General features: G+C 36.4%; 1 protein-coding gene across 1 annotated transcript in view; it reads left to right on the top strand.

The window, feature by feature from the left end:
- Positions 1 to 7148, top strand: part of GRAMD4 (GRAM domain containing 4) — a 65785-nt gene extending 58637 nt beyond the window's left edge. The window contains exon 19 of the mRNA XM_072399038.1: positions 659 to 7148. Within this exon, the coding sequence (XP_072255139.1) occupies positions 659 to 760 (102 nt within the window). The 3' untranslated portion in view covers positions 761 to 7148. The remainder of the gene's footprint in view (positions 1 to 658) is intronic.
- Positions 7149 to 18251: the final 11103 nt, after the last annotated feature.

The following is an 18251-nucleotide window of genomic DNA, read 5'->3' as shown; positions in this document are numbered from 1 at the left end:
ATATAGTTAACTTTTTGTTCCTGTGATCTGCAGTCCTTGTTTGAGTGGTTTGCAATATTGCTTTGTCTTTTTAGAGCTTATTTATGCCTCTGCATTGTACAAATTTCACGTTCTCATTTTCTCACACAAAGCTTAGTATCTGTATATTGTCGGATACATTTTTTTATTTGTTTGCAAAAGATATACAGTCAAACACACCAACAAAAACCTTTCCCCTAACCTTTTGCAGACTACTGCCTAACTACTAATTACCTAATTACTAATACTTAAGGGGTTTAAGTGCACTTAACTTTTCATGAAGCCACTCTAATAAATATTTAGTTTATACATCATAAGCTATTCTAAGAGCCAACTACAATGCATTCATTTTTTTTTTTATTACAGTTTGCTAATTTACACTCAAACCAGATTCCATAAGTCATCTGCATGATTTATGATCTCTTTAGCCCATGTTTCTCAGAACATGGGCTTTGCTCTATATGTTTTGTATATTGCAGAAAAAACTGCTGTTTTACCTGCCTAATTCTTTACATGGTGGGACAAGATATTATTTTTGATTTGTTATGTATGTTTAATTTTTATCCACCCTTTACAGGTTAGTTATGCTGTTTAAATGTTTATTCCAATGAAATGAAAATGTCTGTTTTTTGTTCTGCAGCCACTAGTGTTTGGTGCCATGGTACACAGAGATGAAGCATTTGAAACCATCTTCAACCAGTATGTCAAGATTACATCCACAGTAACAAACAATGACACCTAGGATCCATCTTCATCTCCCTAGCTTTACAACCTTCATTTTGCCTTCCACTACTTTGATCTATTTTGCAATAATTTTACAAAATAGAAAGTTATATTTTCTGTTACAGAGAGCGAATGTTTTATGTTTTGTATACATATTTTTCTTGTTTTAAAGCATCAGTCCTCCCATTTTTAAAAAAAGAAGTTAAAAAAAAAAAAAGATTCATTGTTTTGAATCCAATTGTGCCCTTGTTTCATATTTTATTTTTATATCTATTAATTTGTTCAATAATATCTAAATCTGGCAGTTTCAGATATTTGTTTTTCTGGGATGAATAATGAGGGCTAGAGTTGATTTAGAGGTTATCTAAAATATATAATTTCTCATTCACATGATTGTCAACCTTTAAATAACGCTTTTATGCTGCCTGGTTTTGTCCAATCAAAACAAAAAAGAATGGGTGTTTTTGAAGCTGTACTGCAGGAAAACTACTTTGTTTATGATTAAATAGGTCCATTGTTTCATTACGAGTGTTTTGTAGTAATGTGGAAAACATTGATTTTTTTTATATCCATTTACACCCTTTTTGCATAAATACTAATGAGTAAGATTTGCATCCTTTCTGCATTGGTAATATTCCTTCAACAGGAGTATCTTGAGTGTGTTTTTTGATTAGCTCTCTTGACCTGATTTTTCACTTTAGGACAGGAGTACACAGACCCCAAGTTCACTGGAAAAATAGATAAGATGAAGTATCCTGTACTGCTGTAATATTTGTTTAGGAAGCCAGATTATTTCCACATTTTTGTCAGTAGGCTGCTGTGAATTGCCACTGAATTATGAAGGGCTAGAAATACAAACTATTCAATGACAGCAGATGTGAAAATGTTCACATTTATTTCCTTCATTGGATTGAGGAAAGAAACCCTGATTAATAACATTCTTATCTGTTAGTAAATAGCTATAATGTCACATTCGCTGTCCTGCTGGGACCACAGTTGTAGAGCCACGAATAAGCCAATAATAATGGACTTAAAGATGACATTTTGCTCTGGGCAGAACTAGTGCTGCATTTTTAGTAACTGGCTATTGGCTAAAAGTTTTTAAGAAACTGAATTTAGACCTAGATGTCATAACTTTGCCTATAAAATTTTTATTTTACCATTTACTGTCTTTACATACTGAGTAAGACTGTGGAACTTGTGACCCAGAGAATACCCAATTTTAGTTTTTTTTTTTCTATCCTAAACAGATTTGCAGATAGATCTCTACATCTATACAGTTTAAAATCGATATTGTCCTTTTCATGTCATATTCATGACTTCTTTACTTGATCAAGACGGTTCTATATGGCTTAGTAGTCTGTAAAATCAGTTAGGTACTCTGTAAAGTTTTTTCATGCTACTTAAGTTTGTTATGCCTGTAAATAGTGTAACACTTTTATTTGGGTTTGGAATATCAGGCATTAAAGAATAGGTGCAACATTTACATGAAATAGACATGCTCTGGTCTGTGGTCAGCTATTGGGGAATTATTGGGGAGAATTTGTGAAGTCATTTAGTGTACGCATCACAACGGACCTGTTAATGCATCTGACTTATTTTTCCATAGCACACCCCAACACAGCAACAAACACCGCTCCAATTTGGATTCTTAACATGCAAGTGCTTTGGGGATGTGCGTTATGGTGCCATTCAAAGCTTCAGAAACTCATAAATGACTTTATTCTTGAATAATCAGAACATCTCTGAGTGAGCCACAGGCAATGATGTAACATAAAGTGGTGTGGAAATATTTCATGTATGAGCGGATGATTAGTTAACAATTTTATTGTAACAAGCAATGATTTATGATGATTTAAAAAGTTCATTGGCAGCCACCAACAGCAATGAAGTCACTGCAGTTAAATCAGTGATGCATGAATTTTGATTGGTGGCTGTCAGTTGGTATACTTTGTATAGAGTTTATTGACTTCCAGATTATAGCGAATATTATTGCACTTAATTTTTCATAGGTTTATTCACACACATAGTATACTACACTTTTCTTTTCTTACAGCAGCCTGAAAGCAAGCTCCCCAAATATAATTTCTACACTGTTCTAAGGTCCCAATATAAATGTTGCATATTCGATTGTCAGCCAGGAACCTAAAAAAAAACTCCGAGTACTTGTCCCAAAAAATCAGGCAGTACTCTTCTAGATTACAGGTCTTGTATGGTGATGGGTATGTTAATGTTCACTTCTATGTTTCAATAATATGTTAGTAAAAATCATCGTCAGGATAAACCCAGATGATCCAGCTTCTGAGACTTACTTCATTTCAACTGTACACATTAAGCTGGCTTAATGTGCATTATTTTCCCCTTTAATGCTGCACCAATATAGTTTGGGATCCATTAATAGAAACTTTCATCTTTCTGCATTTTATTTTACAAACTATGTATAGCCTTTAATAAATTACATGTATATAACACACTTTTTCAGGCATTTCTGGGCTCCCCATTGCAGAAATTTGTATTTGTAGGTTTAAGTTTAATGCGAGGTTGATCCTGAAAATGTATTCTTCTTGTACTGCGCACAAATGTATGCTATCCTCAAGTAGAAATGCAAAGCATTCAGTGTGTGATGGTCATTCGTCTTGTTGACTGAAGCAGCTAATGATAAAACTGACGCACTTTGTAACAATATTTGTGATGCTCCAGGGTGTATTTAAATTTTCCCTCCTAGAATATTCTGACCACAAAATGACTGCCTTGAATGCCTAAGCAATCTAGTGTTACATGTATAGAGAGGTTGTGTTATGTATGGGTTGGGGTAATCATCTTATTTTGTGTGTACCTACTATTCAGTATTACTCTTTTGCACTATACTTATTGGTCTATCTGACTGTGTGTTTTGTGCAGTGTAACAGTTCACTGGAGGAAGTGATATGCCACACCACCTTTGTTTTCTGTTTGGGGATAGTCTCTAATTTCTTTGTGTTTCCAATTTTCTACATGTCACACTATGAAAGTTTATTTTTTTCATGTAAATGAACTGGTACTGCGGGCGGCAGAATAAAGAACATTGTGAATTCCATCTGGTCCATCCAGTGTTTGTCAACTTTATTGTTATGATTTGTAATGAGAATGAAAATCTTCAGTACGACCAAATGTTAAAGCATCCTGGACATCATTTTGTGTTGAGATAGCAATACAGAGAGCTAGCTTGTGTAATGTTTTGCAGTGCTGACTTTTAACTGTGAAATGTACATTTGTTTATAATACATTAGTTTCTTTTCTACAAGGGATTTCATCTTGTGTGGTTTAGTTGTAGTTTGTTTGTTCACTGTCCTACAGGCTTGTTGGAGTTCCCTAATGGCATATTGAGGGAAGGTGAAAACAGCCTAATTTTGTGTGTACTACTGTGTTCTTTACTATTTCAGCTGTGGGGTTACCAATCTTTATTGTCCTGATGGTTAGGAACTGAAAGTTTTAACTGGTATTCCTCTTTGTGGTAGTAATCTGCCCTCTAAATTCTAAGAATCTATCCCTGCATGCCATCCAGTCAGCAGCTGTTAGGGAAGTGTTGGACATGTTGTCCCTGAAAATATTCCTAACTCTGCTTTGTGATGTGTAATATGACAATGTAAGTGCACATTGAATCACTTGAAGGTTTATGTCATACTGACAATTATAATGATATACAGTTGCCCAGATTTTAATACTATGACACGTACCAATCCAGTATAGTAAAGCATTAGATAATAAAAATAGTTGAAAGCATGCATTGTTGGTATTTACTCAAATATAAACTGAGGTACCTACATCTACTGGAAAAATAGTTGACTCAAGTATAAATCTGGGACTTAAAATGCAGCCGTCACTTCCAACATTCAAATCGGTGATCAACAGAAATGCCAATAGAATAAATGTAAAAATAACTTTAAAATAACTGTAGAAAAAAATGTAAAAATAACTTTTAAAATAGCTTTTAAATGATCTTTTGTGCATGATTGTTGGCGAGAAGTAGATGGTTCCTATGTCATCATGTAAAGTTTTACAAACATCTTATCTTTGGTAGCTCTGATTTGTCAATCCAGAGACAAATTCAGTCCCAGGTCATGTCACTAGGTGTCACCCAAGTATAAACGGAGATTCCTTTTTTCTGATTGTATTTTGAGGGCCAAAAAAATTCTCGGTTTATACATGAGTATGTATGATATGTAAAATACATGTATTGCTCAGCACTTACATCACTCTCCATTAGATGTACATGTCATATTATACAAAACAGGTATAAAGCATACTACCCCATTTTGAAAATCCATTTTGAAAATACATTTGAGTTACAGTAAAGGAATAAATTGTCAGATAAAAACTTATACTGACATGAAAGACGTCCTATGAAACCTTAACATACTTTTCCTTTTTTTTTCTTTTCAACATAAAGCTGCCCGTTGCAGTGCTTTTTATTTTCTTTGATTTCTCTAGTTTTGAATTAATGAAAGGATAACAAAATAGTCTCCTCTGAAGAGAGCTCAACACTTAAAACTCCTCCCCCCACCAAAATTGGTCATAGTTTATTTCAAATATTGGTGAAGAGCCCTTTTCCAAGGTATTTTTTGCCTATTAATGGAGCCCTTTTTTGTTAACAAATTAGCCTGACTGTAATATTAATGTAGTTGATACTTTACCTAGTATATGTAGTGGGAATATGTCTGTTGTCTACACATTCTGAATGAATGTAGCACCAGATAAGCACTTTTTTGTGATGGTAATGTTAGGATTATTATAAAATGCACTTGGCCACTTGATCAGAAAAAAAGGATTTATATTGGTAAACTTTGGCAGCTGATGAGATTTAATTTTTCCATATAAATGATATTTTGTAAACTGGAAGGTATGGTTTCCAACCAAAAATACATAGAAGCGTTTGTCATTTATTTAACATTTGACCATTTATTGATGAAACATTGAACAAATTTGTAATTCTTTTGGGGAGTATGAACAGATTCAGTAGTATGGTGAGTAGTAAAAGTCTTAGCAAGTAACCGGACTATCAGGTTTTATTCTCTTTATTGCTTTGCACCGATTGTAATTGAATCTAGAATAGAGGGAAGAGAGACCTGTGAGGCCTGTGTATACATTTCTTACTTTTGAGTTAGAATGTCATCAGAACAAAGGCACTGCCTGCTTGCTCAATTTACCGGTTGTCATCAGTTAGCAGCATTTTTGCACCTTCAGGTTTTTCCTATATTTCTAATATTCACTAAATTCTTGACCTGGTAAATCATTCAAAAAAGGTTTTGCACCTATTTTTTATTGTATAATAAAATTGGTAGCATTGAAACTGTTGTAACTCCTCAACCCAAGTTAAAAAAAATAAAAAAGAACATCATGTGATTTCATTATTGAAGCTTTTTCCTAGCTTGTCCTAGCCCTCATTCTCAAACTTGGTAGAACCACAGACCTACTATCACCTGTAATCCAACAAATTCAAACCTGACCAGTAGGTACAATATGTTGATTTTTTAAAAATCATTTTACAGGTGTCAAGTTAAACTTTGTTTGCACTGTGTGAGCAGTTTCAGAAGTTTGCTTTAAACTACAAGCCAGGCTGTTGCTTTTCAGATTATAGCAGATTTAGAGATGTTGGCATAAATGCCAGCCAAGTCATAGCGTTCTCTCCTACTTGTGTGCTGTAAAGTATGTTTCGATTGCTGGTGTGTTTTACTTTACATTTTAAAAACAGGTGTGTTTCTTATTAAAATATTAATCCAGCTCAGCTTCAAACAACTTTTCAGCTACATTGTTTCTCGAAATAGGTGCAATTTATGTTTTGGCTGCTGTTACTATGGTGCAATTTTCAGAAACCCTTTCACCTTTGTGATTATGGCTTTTAACACCTGATTACAAAATGGTAAGGCAGAGATTGGGTGCTTTCTAAGGAGTCAATATGGCCGTAGAAGTCTGCAGCAGGTTGGAGAAGTCCTTTATGCACATGCTGCTGTTGATTCCCCAGCTGCATAAAATAGTGTCTTGTGATATTACAAGATGGGCAAACTCTGTTCTGTCTTTATTTTGTTGTAAAAACTGGCATCCTTGACCTGTGTTTTTTTTCTCCTGAGTCTACAAGAATTTATTGTGTATATATTTTTGACAAGTGTCTATGTATAGAAATGTTGTTAGTTTTTACTAAACTGTAAATTTGGGCGGTGATTATTTCTTGTACTAAGGCGGCATTAGAATGAGGTTACAATTTCTATGTCTGAGGTCTGAAAGTCTATTTTTTGAAGTTGTGAATAAATATATCTCATACAACTTGTAACTAAATTAACTAGCCATGTACATTTTTTAAAGGAAAATCTTTGTTTAACAAAAAAAAAATTCTTGTATTAAAAAATAATAAAAAAGTTCATTTCAATAAATATCTGAGTTTTTATTGCTTATTTTGTCAGTTAATCTTTAACTCCACCTAATTTTTGTTCATTTTTTTTTTAGGTAATAAATATTTTTTAAAAAAATAAAGTACAAAAGTGTGTGCCATTGTTTGATGTATGAGTTTAGTTGCAAAATGAATAGTTCTAAAGGTTTGCCTAGAAGCACTTTTAAAAGGAATGACTGGCTCCCCACAAGCTACTTTAAAATGTGCATGAACACCCCACTACATTTTTATATACCTACAGCCCCCCTTTCAAGAAAAATTGGGGTTCAAAGAACATAGCGGACATTTATTTGTGACAAGGCACCATGGTATAATAGGAGTGATAACATTTGTGGGGTGGGGTAGCCACTAGTGTTCCCCACTTAGCCTACATTTCCAGCTATGTGTAGCATGGTATGACAGGTATAGTTTTTCGTAATTTGTATGGTGCTGTAATGGAATGTTAGGGGGAGTTAGCCTTAAAATTCCTCCACTATCACTTCTCTTTTCTTACAGAGTTATTGGGATTCAAAGTGTGTAAGGGGAGATAGCTACAGTTAGGTCCATAAATATTTGGACAGACAATTTTTTTCTAATTTTGGTTCTGTACAGTACCACAAATTATTTTAAATGAAACAACTCAGATGCAATTGAACTGCAGACTTTCAGCTTTATTTCAGTGGGTTGAACAAAAAAGATTGCATAAAAATGTGAGGAACCAAAGCCGTTTTTTTAACACAATCACTTTATTTCAGGGGCGGAAATGTAATTGGACAATTGACTCAAAGGCTATTTCATTTTATTGGTGTGGGCAATTCCTTCGTTATGTCATTATCAATTAAGCAGATAAAAGGCCTGAAGTTGATTTGGGGGGGTTGTATGTGGTCAAAGGAGCTCTCCATGCAGGTGAAACAAGCCATCCCTAAGCTGCAAAAACAAAAAAACCCATCTGAGAAATTGCTACAATATTAGGAGTGGCAAAATCTACAGTTTGGTACATCATGAGAAAGAAACAAAGCACTGGTGAACTCAGCAACACCAAAAGACCTAGACGTCCACGGAAGACAACAGTGGTGGATGATCGCAGAATCATTTCCATAATGAGAAACCCCTTCACAACAGCCAACCAAGTGAGCAACACTCTCCAGGAGGTAGGCATATCGATATCCAAGTCTACCATAAAGAGAAGACGGCATGAAAGTAAATACAGAGGGTGCACTGCAAGGTGCAATCCACTCATAAGCCTCAAGAATAGAAAGGCTAGATTGGACTTTGCTCAAAAACATCTAAAAAAGCCGACACAGTTCTGGAAAAACATTATTTGGACAGATGAAACCAAGATCAACCTTTACCAGAATGATGGCAAGAAAAAAAAGTGTCCAATTACTTTTGTGCCTCTGAAATAAAGTGATTTTGTTAAAAAAAAGGCTTTGGTTTCTCACATTTTTATGCAATCTTTTTGTTCAGCTCACTGAATTAAAGCTGAAAGTCTGCAGTTCAACTGCATCTGCGTTTCATTTAAAAGTAATTGTGGTAATGTACAGAACCAAAATTAGAAAAAAAAGTTGTCTCTGTCCAAATATTTATGAAACTAACTGTATGTGTGACGGTAGCATGATATGATAGGTATAACATTTCAATGGGGAAAGTGAGAGAGGGGGGGGGGGGACTTTCCAGTTGCCAACATCCCCGTTTCAGAGAAATTGGGGTTCAGAGAATGTAAGTGGCCAGCTATGTGTAATGGGCACCCCACAAGCTGCTCAGTCCCTCACACTGCAGTGTCTGCAGATTTATCTCCAGGCGCCAGTGAGCGGTGCTGAGCGTCTCCCCTGAGGCAGGATTCTTTGTCAAGAGGAAGGGGTAACCGCACCACAACCTCACCGCCAGCCTGAACGCAACCTTGAAGTTTTGTGAACAAGCAAGTATATATTTGGGGGCCCCACAGCACAGAGCAAATTGACAGTATCCTACTGCTCACTGCCAAAGAAGTAGCCATTGGGATCCTTAACATGGAAACTTAATTTGGGGACCCTGGCCCCCATAGGACCTTTTAATGTAAAAATATCCCTGATTGTTGTGGGATTTTATGCATGTGACCCCCTATCTAGAAACCTGTTATGTTTAGAGGGCTGAATTTGGGTTTAGTAACTGCTCTCAGGGTCCCCAGTATACCCTGAAAATTCACGTTTCTATGACACTGCGTGTAAGAGATATGAAGGTTTATACATGGGGATAATGATGGCTGCATGGACACAGCTCTCCTGCTGCTGCTGGGTTTTTCTCACATTGCAAGGTAGACAGGGAGCAGCCACAGTTGATTGCTGAGGTCTATAGTACATGCCCATTCTCGGAGTTATCACTGAGCATGCTCTGGAAGCTCCTTCCTCCTGCTAGCACAACCTCAGAGAAACATAGAAGATGCACATACCCAACCCCCGCAGCTCTAGGGGCCTGATGTGGTCCGTAGGTTGGGCACCCTTGATGTAATTGAAAACAAAATTATATAAGGGCAATGGCAACCAAAGCCATGATTCCACAGATGGTTGGATTTAAAATCACACTGATAATGAAAGTATTGTGTATGGCCTCCATACAACATCTCGGCATACTTCTGATTAGACAGTGGATGATACCCTGGAGGATCTTCTCCAAGACCTGGATCAGGGCATTTGTGAGCTTCTGGACAATCTGTGGTGCTATTTGTTGAAATCAGATGCATAGATATATAATGTTCCAAAAAATCTCAGATTCAGGTTGGGGTCAGTCAATGGTATCAATGCCTTTGCCATTCAGAAACACACTCTGGCCACAGAATGCAGAAAAATTCCCCACTGCACCAATGTAAGGTCTGATAATGGATCAGGATTTCATCCCAGTAACTAGCAGGTAGAGCACATGGAAGTTTAGGTAGCTGTCCAAGGATATGCCTCACTAGCCCATCACTGACCCACTGCCAAACCAGTCATGCTGGTTGATGTTGCAGGCAGTATAACTTTTTCAATCCCATACTTACTAGTGCAACCCATTGTACAAACTATAGTAACCACTATTTGATTTACTCAACATGTTATGACTGAATGTGCAATTATTTTTTATTGTCACAAACAATATTTAGGACATTAATCCCAGGTATTCATACTAATACCTGGTACTTTGAAGAGACACCTTTTGCTGCAAGTACAACTGCAGGTTTCTTAGGGTATGTCTCTTCGCTGAGCTAGCAAATTGGTAGATTCTATGCCATAGATTCTTGGTTGGATTGAATTTAAACTTTGGCTAGCCTATTTCAAGACATTTGAGTGTTCCCTTGCCACTCTGATGTAGCTTTAGCAATGTGTTTAGGGTCATTGTCCACCTGAAAGGGGAACCTTCACTTTCAACGCTCTGGCAGACTAAAACCGGTTTTTCTCTAGAGTTGTGCTCTGTTTACTGTTACGCATCTTTCCGTCAATGCTATAACCAGTTTTTGTTTGATGATAATTATGGGGTGATGGGATGCATTGGGTTTGTTCAAACCATTGCATTTCCCATAATCGAAATTTAATTTTATTTTCATCTTACCAGAGAAACTTCTTTTTGTATTTAGGAAGTCTCTCACATGCTGTTGGGAAAATTCTAAACGTGTTTTCATTTTTATTTCCTTTTTCAGCAATCACTTTTTTTAGGCCTCTATACTATAAACCAATTATCTCTAAACCAGGGGTCCCCAACCTCTGGTCTGCAGCCTACTAGTGGACTGCAGCTCTGGCTGGTGCACCCCCCCCCCCGCAAGGTCAGGAGAATGACCCTACTTGGGGGGACCATGTCTCCCGTAGGGATCGCAGGCTCAGGGCGATGGGTGAGTTGTGTCTATGGACACAACCCACCCACTCCCACATCACAGGCTCAGATCAGTTTTCTTCCCCTTTGTGTGACACACGACGCCCTGCGTATGGGCGGTAGTGAGTCCATGCATTTAGTGGTCTGTGAGCTCCAAAAGGTTGGGGACCAATGCTCTAAACCATATACCATGCTCTGTAGCGTGTACTACCTAAAGTGGACCTATGGAGAGATACTCCTATCTCTGCTGTGGATCTTTGCAGATCCTTTAGTGTTATCCCTGGTGTCTATGTTGTATTCATAGTTAATCCCTTCCTTCAGTATGTGAGTTTTGGTGGTTGGCCTTCTCTTGTCAGGTGATCTATACTCTTCCACAACTTTGACTTGTTTGGAGGATGTTGCTTCTCCACCCCCACTCATTCAGCCCACATCTGTAAATTAACCTCTCATGTAAAATACATATGGTTGTGTTCAGAATAATAGCAGTTTGTCCTAAAAAGTGAATAAAGCTCAAAATCCATATATTAGCTTTTATGTCCATACACACAAATGCACAGGGAACTCTGCACATTCTATTCCAAATCAAAACATGATGACAAATGTATCAAATTTGTGTTATTCCTTTACAGAAAATATAAAAAAGGAAATATTAGGCTGTTCAAAATAAAAGCAGTGTGGAGTTGAATTATTGGTCATTTTTTCTGTAAAAAAAAAAAAAAAAAAAACAGGTGTCAATTATGCCCCTTAATTAAGGAAGAAAGGAATGGAGGCAGTAAATATTCTACATGCTCGTTATAGTGCATTACTCTCTGAAAATCTCTCTGTAAAATGGCTTGTTCCAGACATTGTTCAGAATACAGCGTACGTTGATTAAAAAATGGTAATTGGAGAGGGGAAAACATATAAGTGCAGAAAATAGGCTTTTCAGCTAAAATGATCTCAAATGCTTTAAAATGACAACCGAACCCTGAAAGACATGGTCAAAATATGGTAATCTACCATTCAAATGGTTAGAAGAATAGCCAAAATGGCAAAGACTCAGCCAATGATTAGCTCAAGGAAGATCAAGGAAGGTCTAAGGTAAGTACTCTTACAATTAGAAAACACCTATGTAAAGCCAAGCTATGAGCAAAAAGCACTCAGAAAGTCCCAATGATGAAAAATAGACGTGTTGAAAAGGTTACAGTATGCCAAAGAACACATTGACTGGCCTAAAGAGAAATGGTGCAACTAAATTCATGTCACAGTACAATGTGAAAACTTGTGGGGTGACATACAAATGCTGTTTCCGAGGCAAAACCAAGAAATGCAGAAGAATTGTGGAATGTATTCCAATCATCCAGGGCTGGAATACCTGTTCACAGGTACCAGAAGTTGGACCCCATGCAACACTAATGTGCAGCAGTTTTCAGAAACATTGGTACTACAACTAAATATTAGTTGGGTGATTCAAAAGAAAAGCAAAATCTTGAAACATTTTTCAGTTTATACAGTGAATGTTTGAGTTTGTAAAGAAGAATGCTGACACTGCTATTATTTTGAACAGCCTAATATTCATTTCTTAACTTTCTGTAAAGGAATAACCCAAAATTGATCATTTTTCTTCATGTTTTGATTTGGAATAGGATGTGCAGTATTCCCAATGCAAATATTATAACTAAAACTATGTTGTATTTATTTAAAGCCATAAATCAAATCTACTACAATGTGTGACTGTAAAAAAAAAAATAACGTGGTAATGATGATGACTAATGCAGTATGGGATAATCCTGCATCTACTGGTCGGGCTACAATGATTTAAGGTGTGCGACAGTTCAAATTGTGGCTGGGAATGGGGGAATTGTTGGGCAGTGTGGATGCTCTCTGCTGGAAGCAGTGCCAGAAATAGAAATAAGCTCAATGTTACCCACCAAGCACCACCATTTTCATCCTCCATTTACATGCATAACTAATGCAGCAGCCATAATGTAAAAGTCTGAAATTCACATTTACTCTTTTACATTCTAGGCAATTGTTTGGCTTGAAAACCAATACTACTATTTATCTTTCACCAAAATCTCCTCAACTATTCAAAACCGTATTGTAGAATTTTAAATAAACAATATCTGGTATGGGTTCAAAAGAAACCATGGACAGGTGAAAGGTGAGTAATACAAACTATCCAAATACAATGACACCTGGCAAGGAAACCAATACATGAGGTAGAAAGTGAACTTTTCCTAAATGTGATGTGGTATAATCAGAAAAATTGACTAGGTCATAGTATCTCCAAAACAGGACTTGTAGAGTGTTTCTAGAATGAAACGGTTAGTGCTTAGCGGAATTCTAAGTATAACTCATAAAATGTCAACAGGGTCATTGATGCCCAAAAATCATTGATATGCATGGGAGAAGATGCCAGATCTGATGGTCCAATCCGACAGAAGAACTTCTATAGTAAATGGTAGAAAAACTTATTACTGGCCATGAGAGAAAGATGTCAGAAAAGACTATGCTTAACGCAGGGTAACCATGGTTTTCATATAGATTCTCTGTGTTCCATGGGAACTCCCAGTATGGCACGTAAGATTCCATGTGTGCACAGCTTGCCATTTGTCTTTACAAAATACTCCCTTGGTTGACAAAGGTAAATCCTTTGCTTTAGATTTTTGTTAGAGGTAATTTTAGTAGTATTATCTCAACATATTAGCCTGGGTTTTGTGAAGCAGTTACTAGTGACACATTCCAAGATTTCACCAGCACACACTTTGATTTTGCTTGATATTGTACTTCAGAACAATGTTTTTCTTTTTAAAAACATTTATTGTAAATCCAAGGAGCAGCTATGGGCCTAACCCCCATTTCCCTTCAAAATATAGCCTCATGGATATAGGTGAATGTACATACACACATTTTGTTGAGAAAACATTGTTTTATTTAGTATTACCATGTTACGTTTGTGTCAAATACATTGTTCACTTGCAATGGATATTTAACTTAGACTAGTGAACAAAAACAAAAGAAACAGGATTTTTGCGTACACAGAGTTAGACAGTTGAAGTCAGCTTGGATTCACTTTCTTCATAGATTCACTAAACTATGTAAAATATTTATATATTTCCTTTTTTTCTAAGTGAACAGTCTATATTCATTAGGTAAGTAAATTTTGTAGTTTTGTTAGTAATTATATTTCAGGACCGAAGCTTAATATGGTTTATTGCACAAAGTTGCTTTACTTACATCTTTAATGACACGATACCGACAAATCTGGTGTTCATATGCTTATATGTTTTATTATTTGTCTCATGTCTGTAATAAATATATTTCAACATAAAGAGGCTTTTTACATTGTTCTTAGTAGAGCTAAAAAGATTTTGACAGTATGTAAGCAGTATAATGAACTAAACTGTGGGAATTGAAATTTAACAGAATTGTCTTTAGAAACAACAGTATTCGTTATGAAATATTTTAGTTTAGGCATACATTATTTAAGTAAAGTTTTCTCTCTCAATATTTCATTATAATAATCTATCAATCTCTTTATTTACCTAGTAAAGTGAAAGTTAGTGCTGGTATGAGTTTAAGATATGTGTTCTTGCATAAAAGTGTATGAATATTAATAGTCCTGCGTGATATGTCTTTATTTTTAGTTCTTCAATAGTGTTACTTTCTTTGTCCCTGTATGCCTTTCTGTTTAGCTTTAATACTTGAATAACAAAAAAAGTGTGACTTGGAGAAGAAGCCACTTGATGGCAGTCTTTACAAAGGAAAATCCACTTGATTTAGTTGAGCTTCTCTTGATTTAAAAATAAGAATCCTTTTTTTCTGAATTGGCTGTTCTATGTTGGCAGAAAAGGTATTTGATTTTGAACTGTGTTTGTTACATTATTTTTTTCAAATGCCCATTTAAAAAGTTTGAATACAGGTCATCCAAGTGAGGCTAAAATGACAATACTCATTTCATGTACAGCACCTTTGAACCATTCAAATAGTTTTAAATAAAGTGCAGATTTCACAACATAGCATTAAATCCTAAATGGGGACAGCCTTTCACGTCCAATTGAAAAGTTTTTTATGATTTTACTTGGGTTTGAATTGACTTAAATACTACAGTATTATGATAAAACTATGACTAGGACCTGATCTGAACTCCTTTTAATGAATACAATTACAGTTATTGTGAAGTATCCCTTATGCTGTACAAAAGTCGAATTCTAGTTTGAAGGATTGCTATAGAGTTTAAAGTAAACCTTTGCTTGTCCTATGCAGGACAAAGGAACTGGTTCACCATTTCAAAGGCAAAAGTCTTCTTTTTAAGAATAAAAGAGTATTAATCACAGTTAAGGACTGACTGGTAAGCTGCAATATATTTATTCTCTTTCGTTCATTGAAGGACACAGCAAGATCTTAACTTATGTGTTATACTGTGAATATCAATATGGTGGAGGATATTTATCCTGAGGGACAAACTTTGACAACCCTGAATAAGGATATTAGTTAAAGAAGGGTTTTTGGCAAGATAAAGTATTGTATTAAACGATAAATCTCATACAACAATTCAAAAACATTCTCGTCAAATCAAGAGCAATTATCTTGTGGTCTTGAGAGACATAGATTTAAGTTTAGGCCCAAAGGGGCACTATACAATAGTCACCTAACATTGTATAAATCCATGCAGCCATGTATTGGTGTGTATTTGTCTAATACATGGCTGCATGGATATATACAATGTTAGATTACTATTGTATGTCTCTCATGACCACAAGATATTTGCGGTTGACTGAATGTTTTTGTATTGTTGAATAAGATTTATAATTTATTACAATACTTTTTTTTGCCAAAAACCATTCTTTTCCCTGGTCTTTTACTTATGTGTTACACCACATGTGTTGCCATTTGCAGAAGTAGGACGCTATGTACAAAGAAAGCAAAAACACAGCTTAGGGACAGTGCCTGCTGGTGTCCTAACCCCCATCTAATAGATACAGCTCAATCTTCATGCCTAACAACAAGTAATAAGGAGCTTACTCCAGGAAATCCTATTTTTTGCAGGATTTCTTATTGTCTTATTTTCATTTTGTTTTACTTTTCATTTCTCAGTAAACTGAGATACTAAGAATCATGGCTGGAATGTAGGATCCCCAAGCACATGAGACTTCATTTAAAGTTTTTCCCCCATCTTCTTTGGAGGATAGAAGCTGAGGGAATTACAGTAAGCCTTGTGACTCTGGATGCAGATGTAGTTTGGTTGTGGATACTCCCCGGAGTCTTCCTCTTCAGCCAGATCTGTTGTCTCATGGCTCAATTCTTTACAACGTTTTAGAGCTGCTGGCTTTAATAGCTTGACTGTTAAAAGACAGGGGGCATCTAAGTGAATCCCTATCAGGCTTAACATATGGAAGTCTATATCCTTTAGGATTTATAGCATTGTTCTCGTAAAGGACTAAATCTCCTATTATGTAAATCTCAGTGGGTTTCTCTTTCTTCTTTTTGTTCATTTTCTGCACTGCATGTCTTAGCCTTCTTTCAATGGTGTAGACCATCAAAGGGCAGGTCTCAGTCTTGGTGGACCTATTACAATCTTCTCTAGCTTTGTTTTCTTTGATCCAAATCTTTAATTAAGGCATATTGCCTTTTTGGTATCAATTTCCTTAGCAAATGGGGTTTTAAAGTTCCCTTTTTGTGTTTCTCAAAATCAGGGTAGTGCTTCATTTCCATTCTTCCTTTTTGGCAAAGGTTGTATCAGCCCTTTTCATTGGAACGAGATATTGTTCTTGGCCCGTCCTTCCTCAGATGTGGTCTGGGATATTTGCCTATATTTCTCACAACAGCTCTTTTTCATAGATGGACCCTCTCTCGAGGGCCCGATTGTCACAGATAATGGGGAGGGGAGGAAAACAGAAGAAAAAATACAAGGGACTAGGCCTTTAAAGGCTAGGGAGAAGGAAACAATCACCCCCTACGGACACCCTAAACTAGCCCTGACTCCTGACACTATGAATATCTCTTGAAGGTGGGAATATTCATACACTGGAACCTAGGCCCTAGTAGCCCTGAATTGCCCTAGGAAAAGTAACTGGGCTTGAGACTACGGGTTCCTTCCCAGATGAAAGAACCAGCGTCTCCCTGAGGCCTAGTAACAACAAAAGAACAACAAAACACCAAAAGTAGTTCAACTTATCTTGAATAGAAAATGAAGGAGCAGGAACCCTGAAGAGGACAACACACCAGCTCTTCACATCCCAGAAGTGAATATCAACGGCATAGCATGAAGTGTGAGGCTAGACTAAATGGAGGAGCAGTAATGACCACCAGCTGCACCTGATACAAGAGGTGTGGTCATTACAAACAACAACACAGAAACAAGTAAAAACAAAGAGACTGTCAGATAACCTCACATGCAGCTTGTCTCACAGATCTTCTAACCTCAGTCACGGAAGGGACCGTGACACTGTTAATGTCAAGTGGCTTCCAGGGCTATGATTTCAAGGTGGATGGGGAAGATCAGTGTTCAAGCCTTTGCCATCACATATCATAAGGGAAGCTCCTCCTTTTCCTGTTGCGGCCTACAGCACTATGGTGGTCAGCACATCAGGCGTCTGTCTCCCAGGATTCAACGGTGGTCTCCTCATTCATTACACACTTTCAAAAAATTCTACAAGCGTAATGTTTTTGGCGTTCTCAATGGCTCCTTTTGGGACAAACATTTTGCAAGCAAACTTTCACTGACTTGAGTATGTTGTTGTTCTTACTGTGTCCCTCAGTAAACGTAAAAGAAGTATAACGTAAAAGTAAAGTAAAAGAAGAGAAAACATGATATTTTGTACTAGAAAATCCTTTTTTTTTCTATATATATTTTTTTTATATATTGAGGCCCTTCATATATATGTTTTGCAAGGCTTTGTGGGATGCATCTAGCAGATGGAGGTTTGGCCACTAGCAGGGGCTGCCCCTGAACTGTACTTTTGTACCTAATGTCCTACTCCTGCTGGTGGTATTTAACCCATAGTAACGATGTCCTTAAGTAAACACAAAGAAAAGGATTTTACAGAAATTTGAAAAAAAATCCTATTATTACATTATTAGGTTTCATCAATTTTTTTTTTAGCAATTCTGAGGATATTTTTAGGGGGACAAATTAGATCCCATGATTTCCAAAAGGGAATTAAACAAACCTTCAATGTGTTATATCATGGGCCTGTAACTGATCAATTTGCTTTGCCTGACATTTTGTTTTAGTTTTAGGTCATCTCAAGCTGGCAGATGGTACAGGCTATAGATATGGTTACACATAATAATTGTAATGGGC

Source organism: Pyxicephalus adspersus, chromosome 2 (genome assembly GCF_032062135.1).
Source record: "Pyxicephalus adspersus chromosome 2, UCB_Pads_2.0, whole genome shotgun sequence".
Lineage (NCBI taxonomy): Eukaryota > Metazoa > Chordata > Amphibia > Anura > Pyxicephalidae > Pyxicephalus > Pyxicephalus adspersus.
This window is presented reverse-complemented; position numbering and strand designations above follow the sequence as displayed.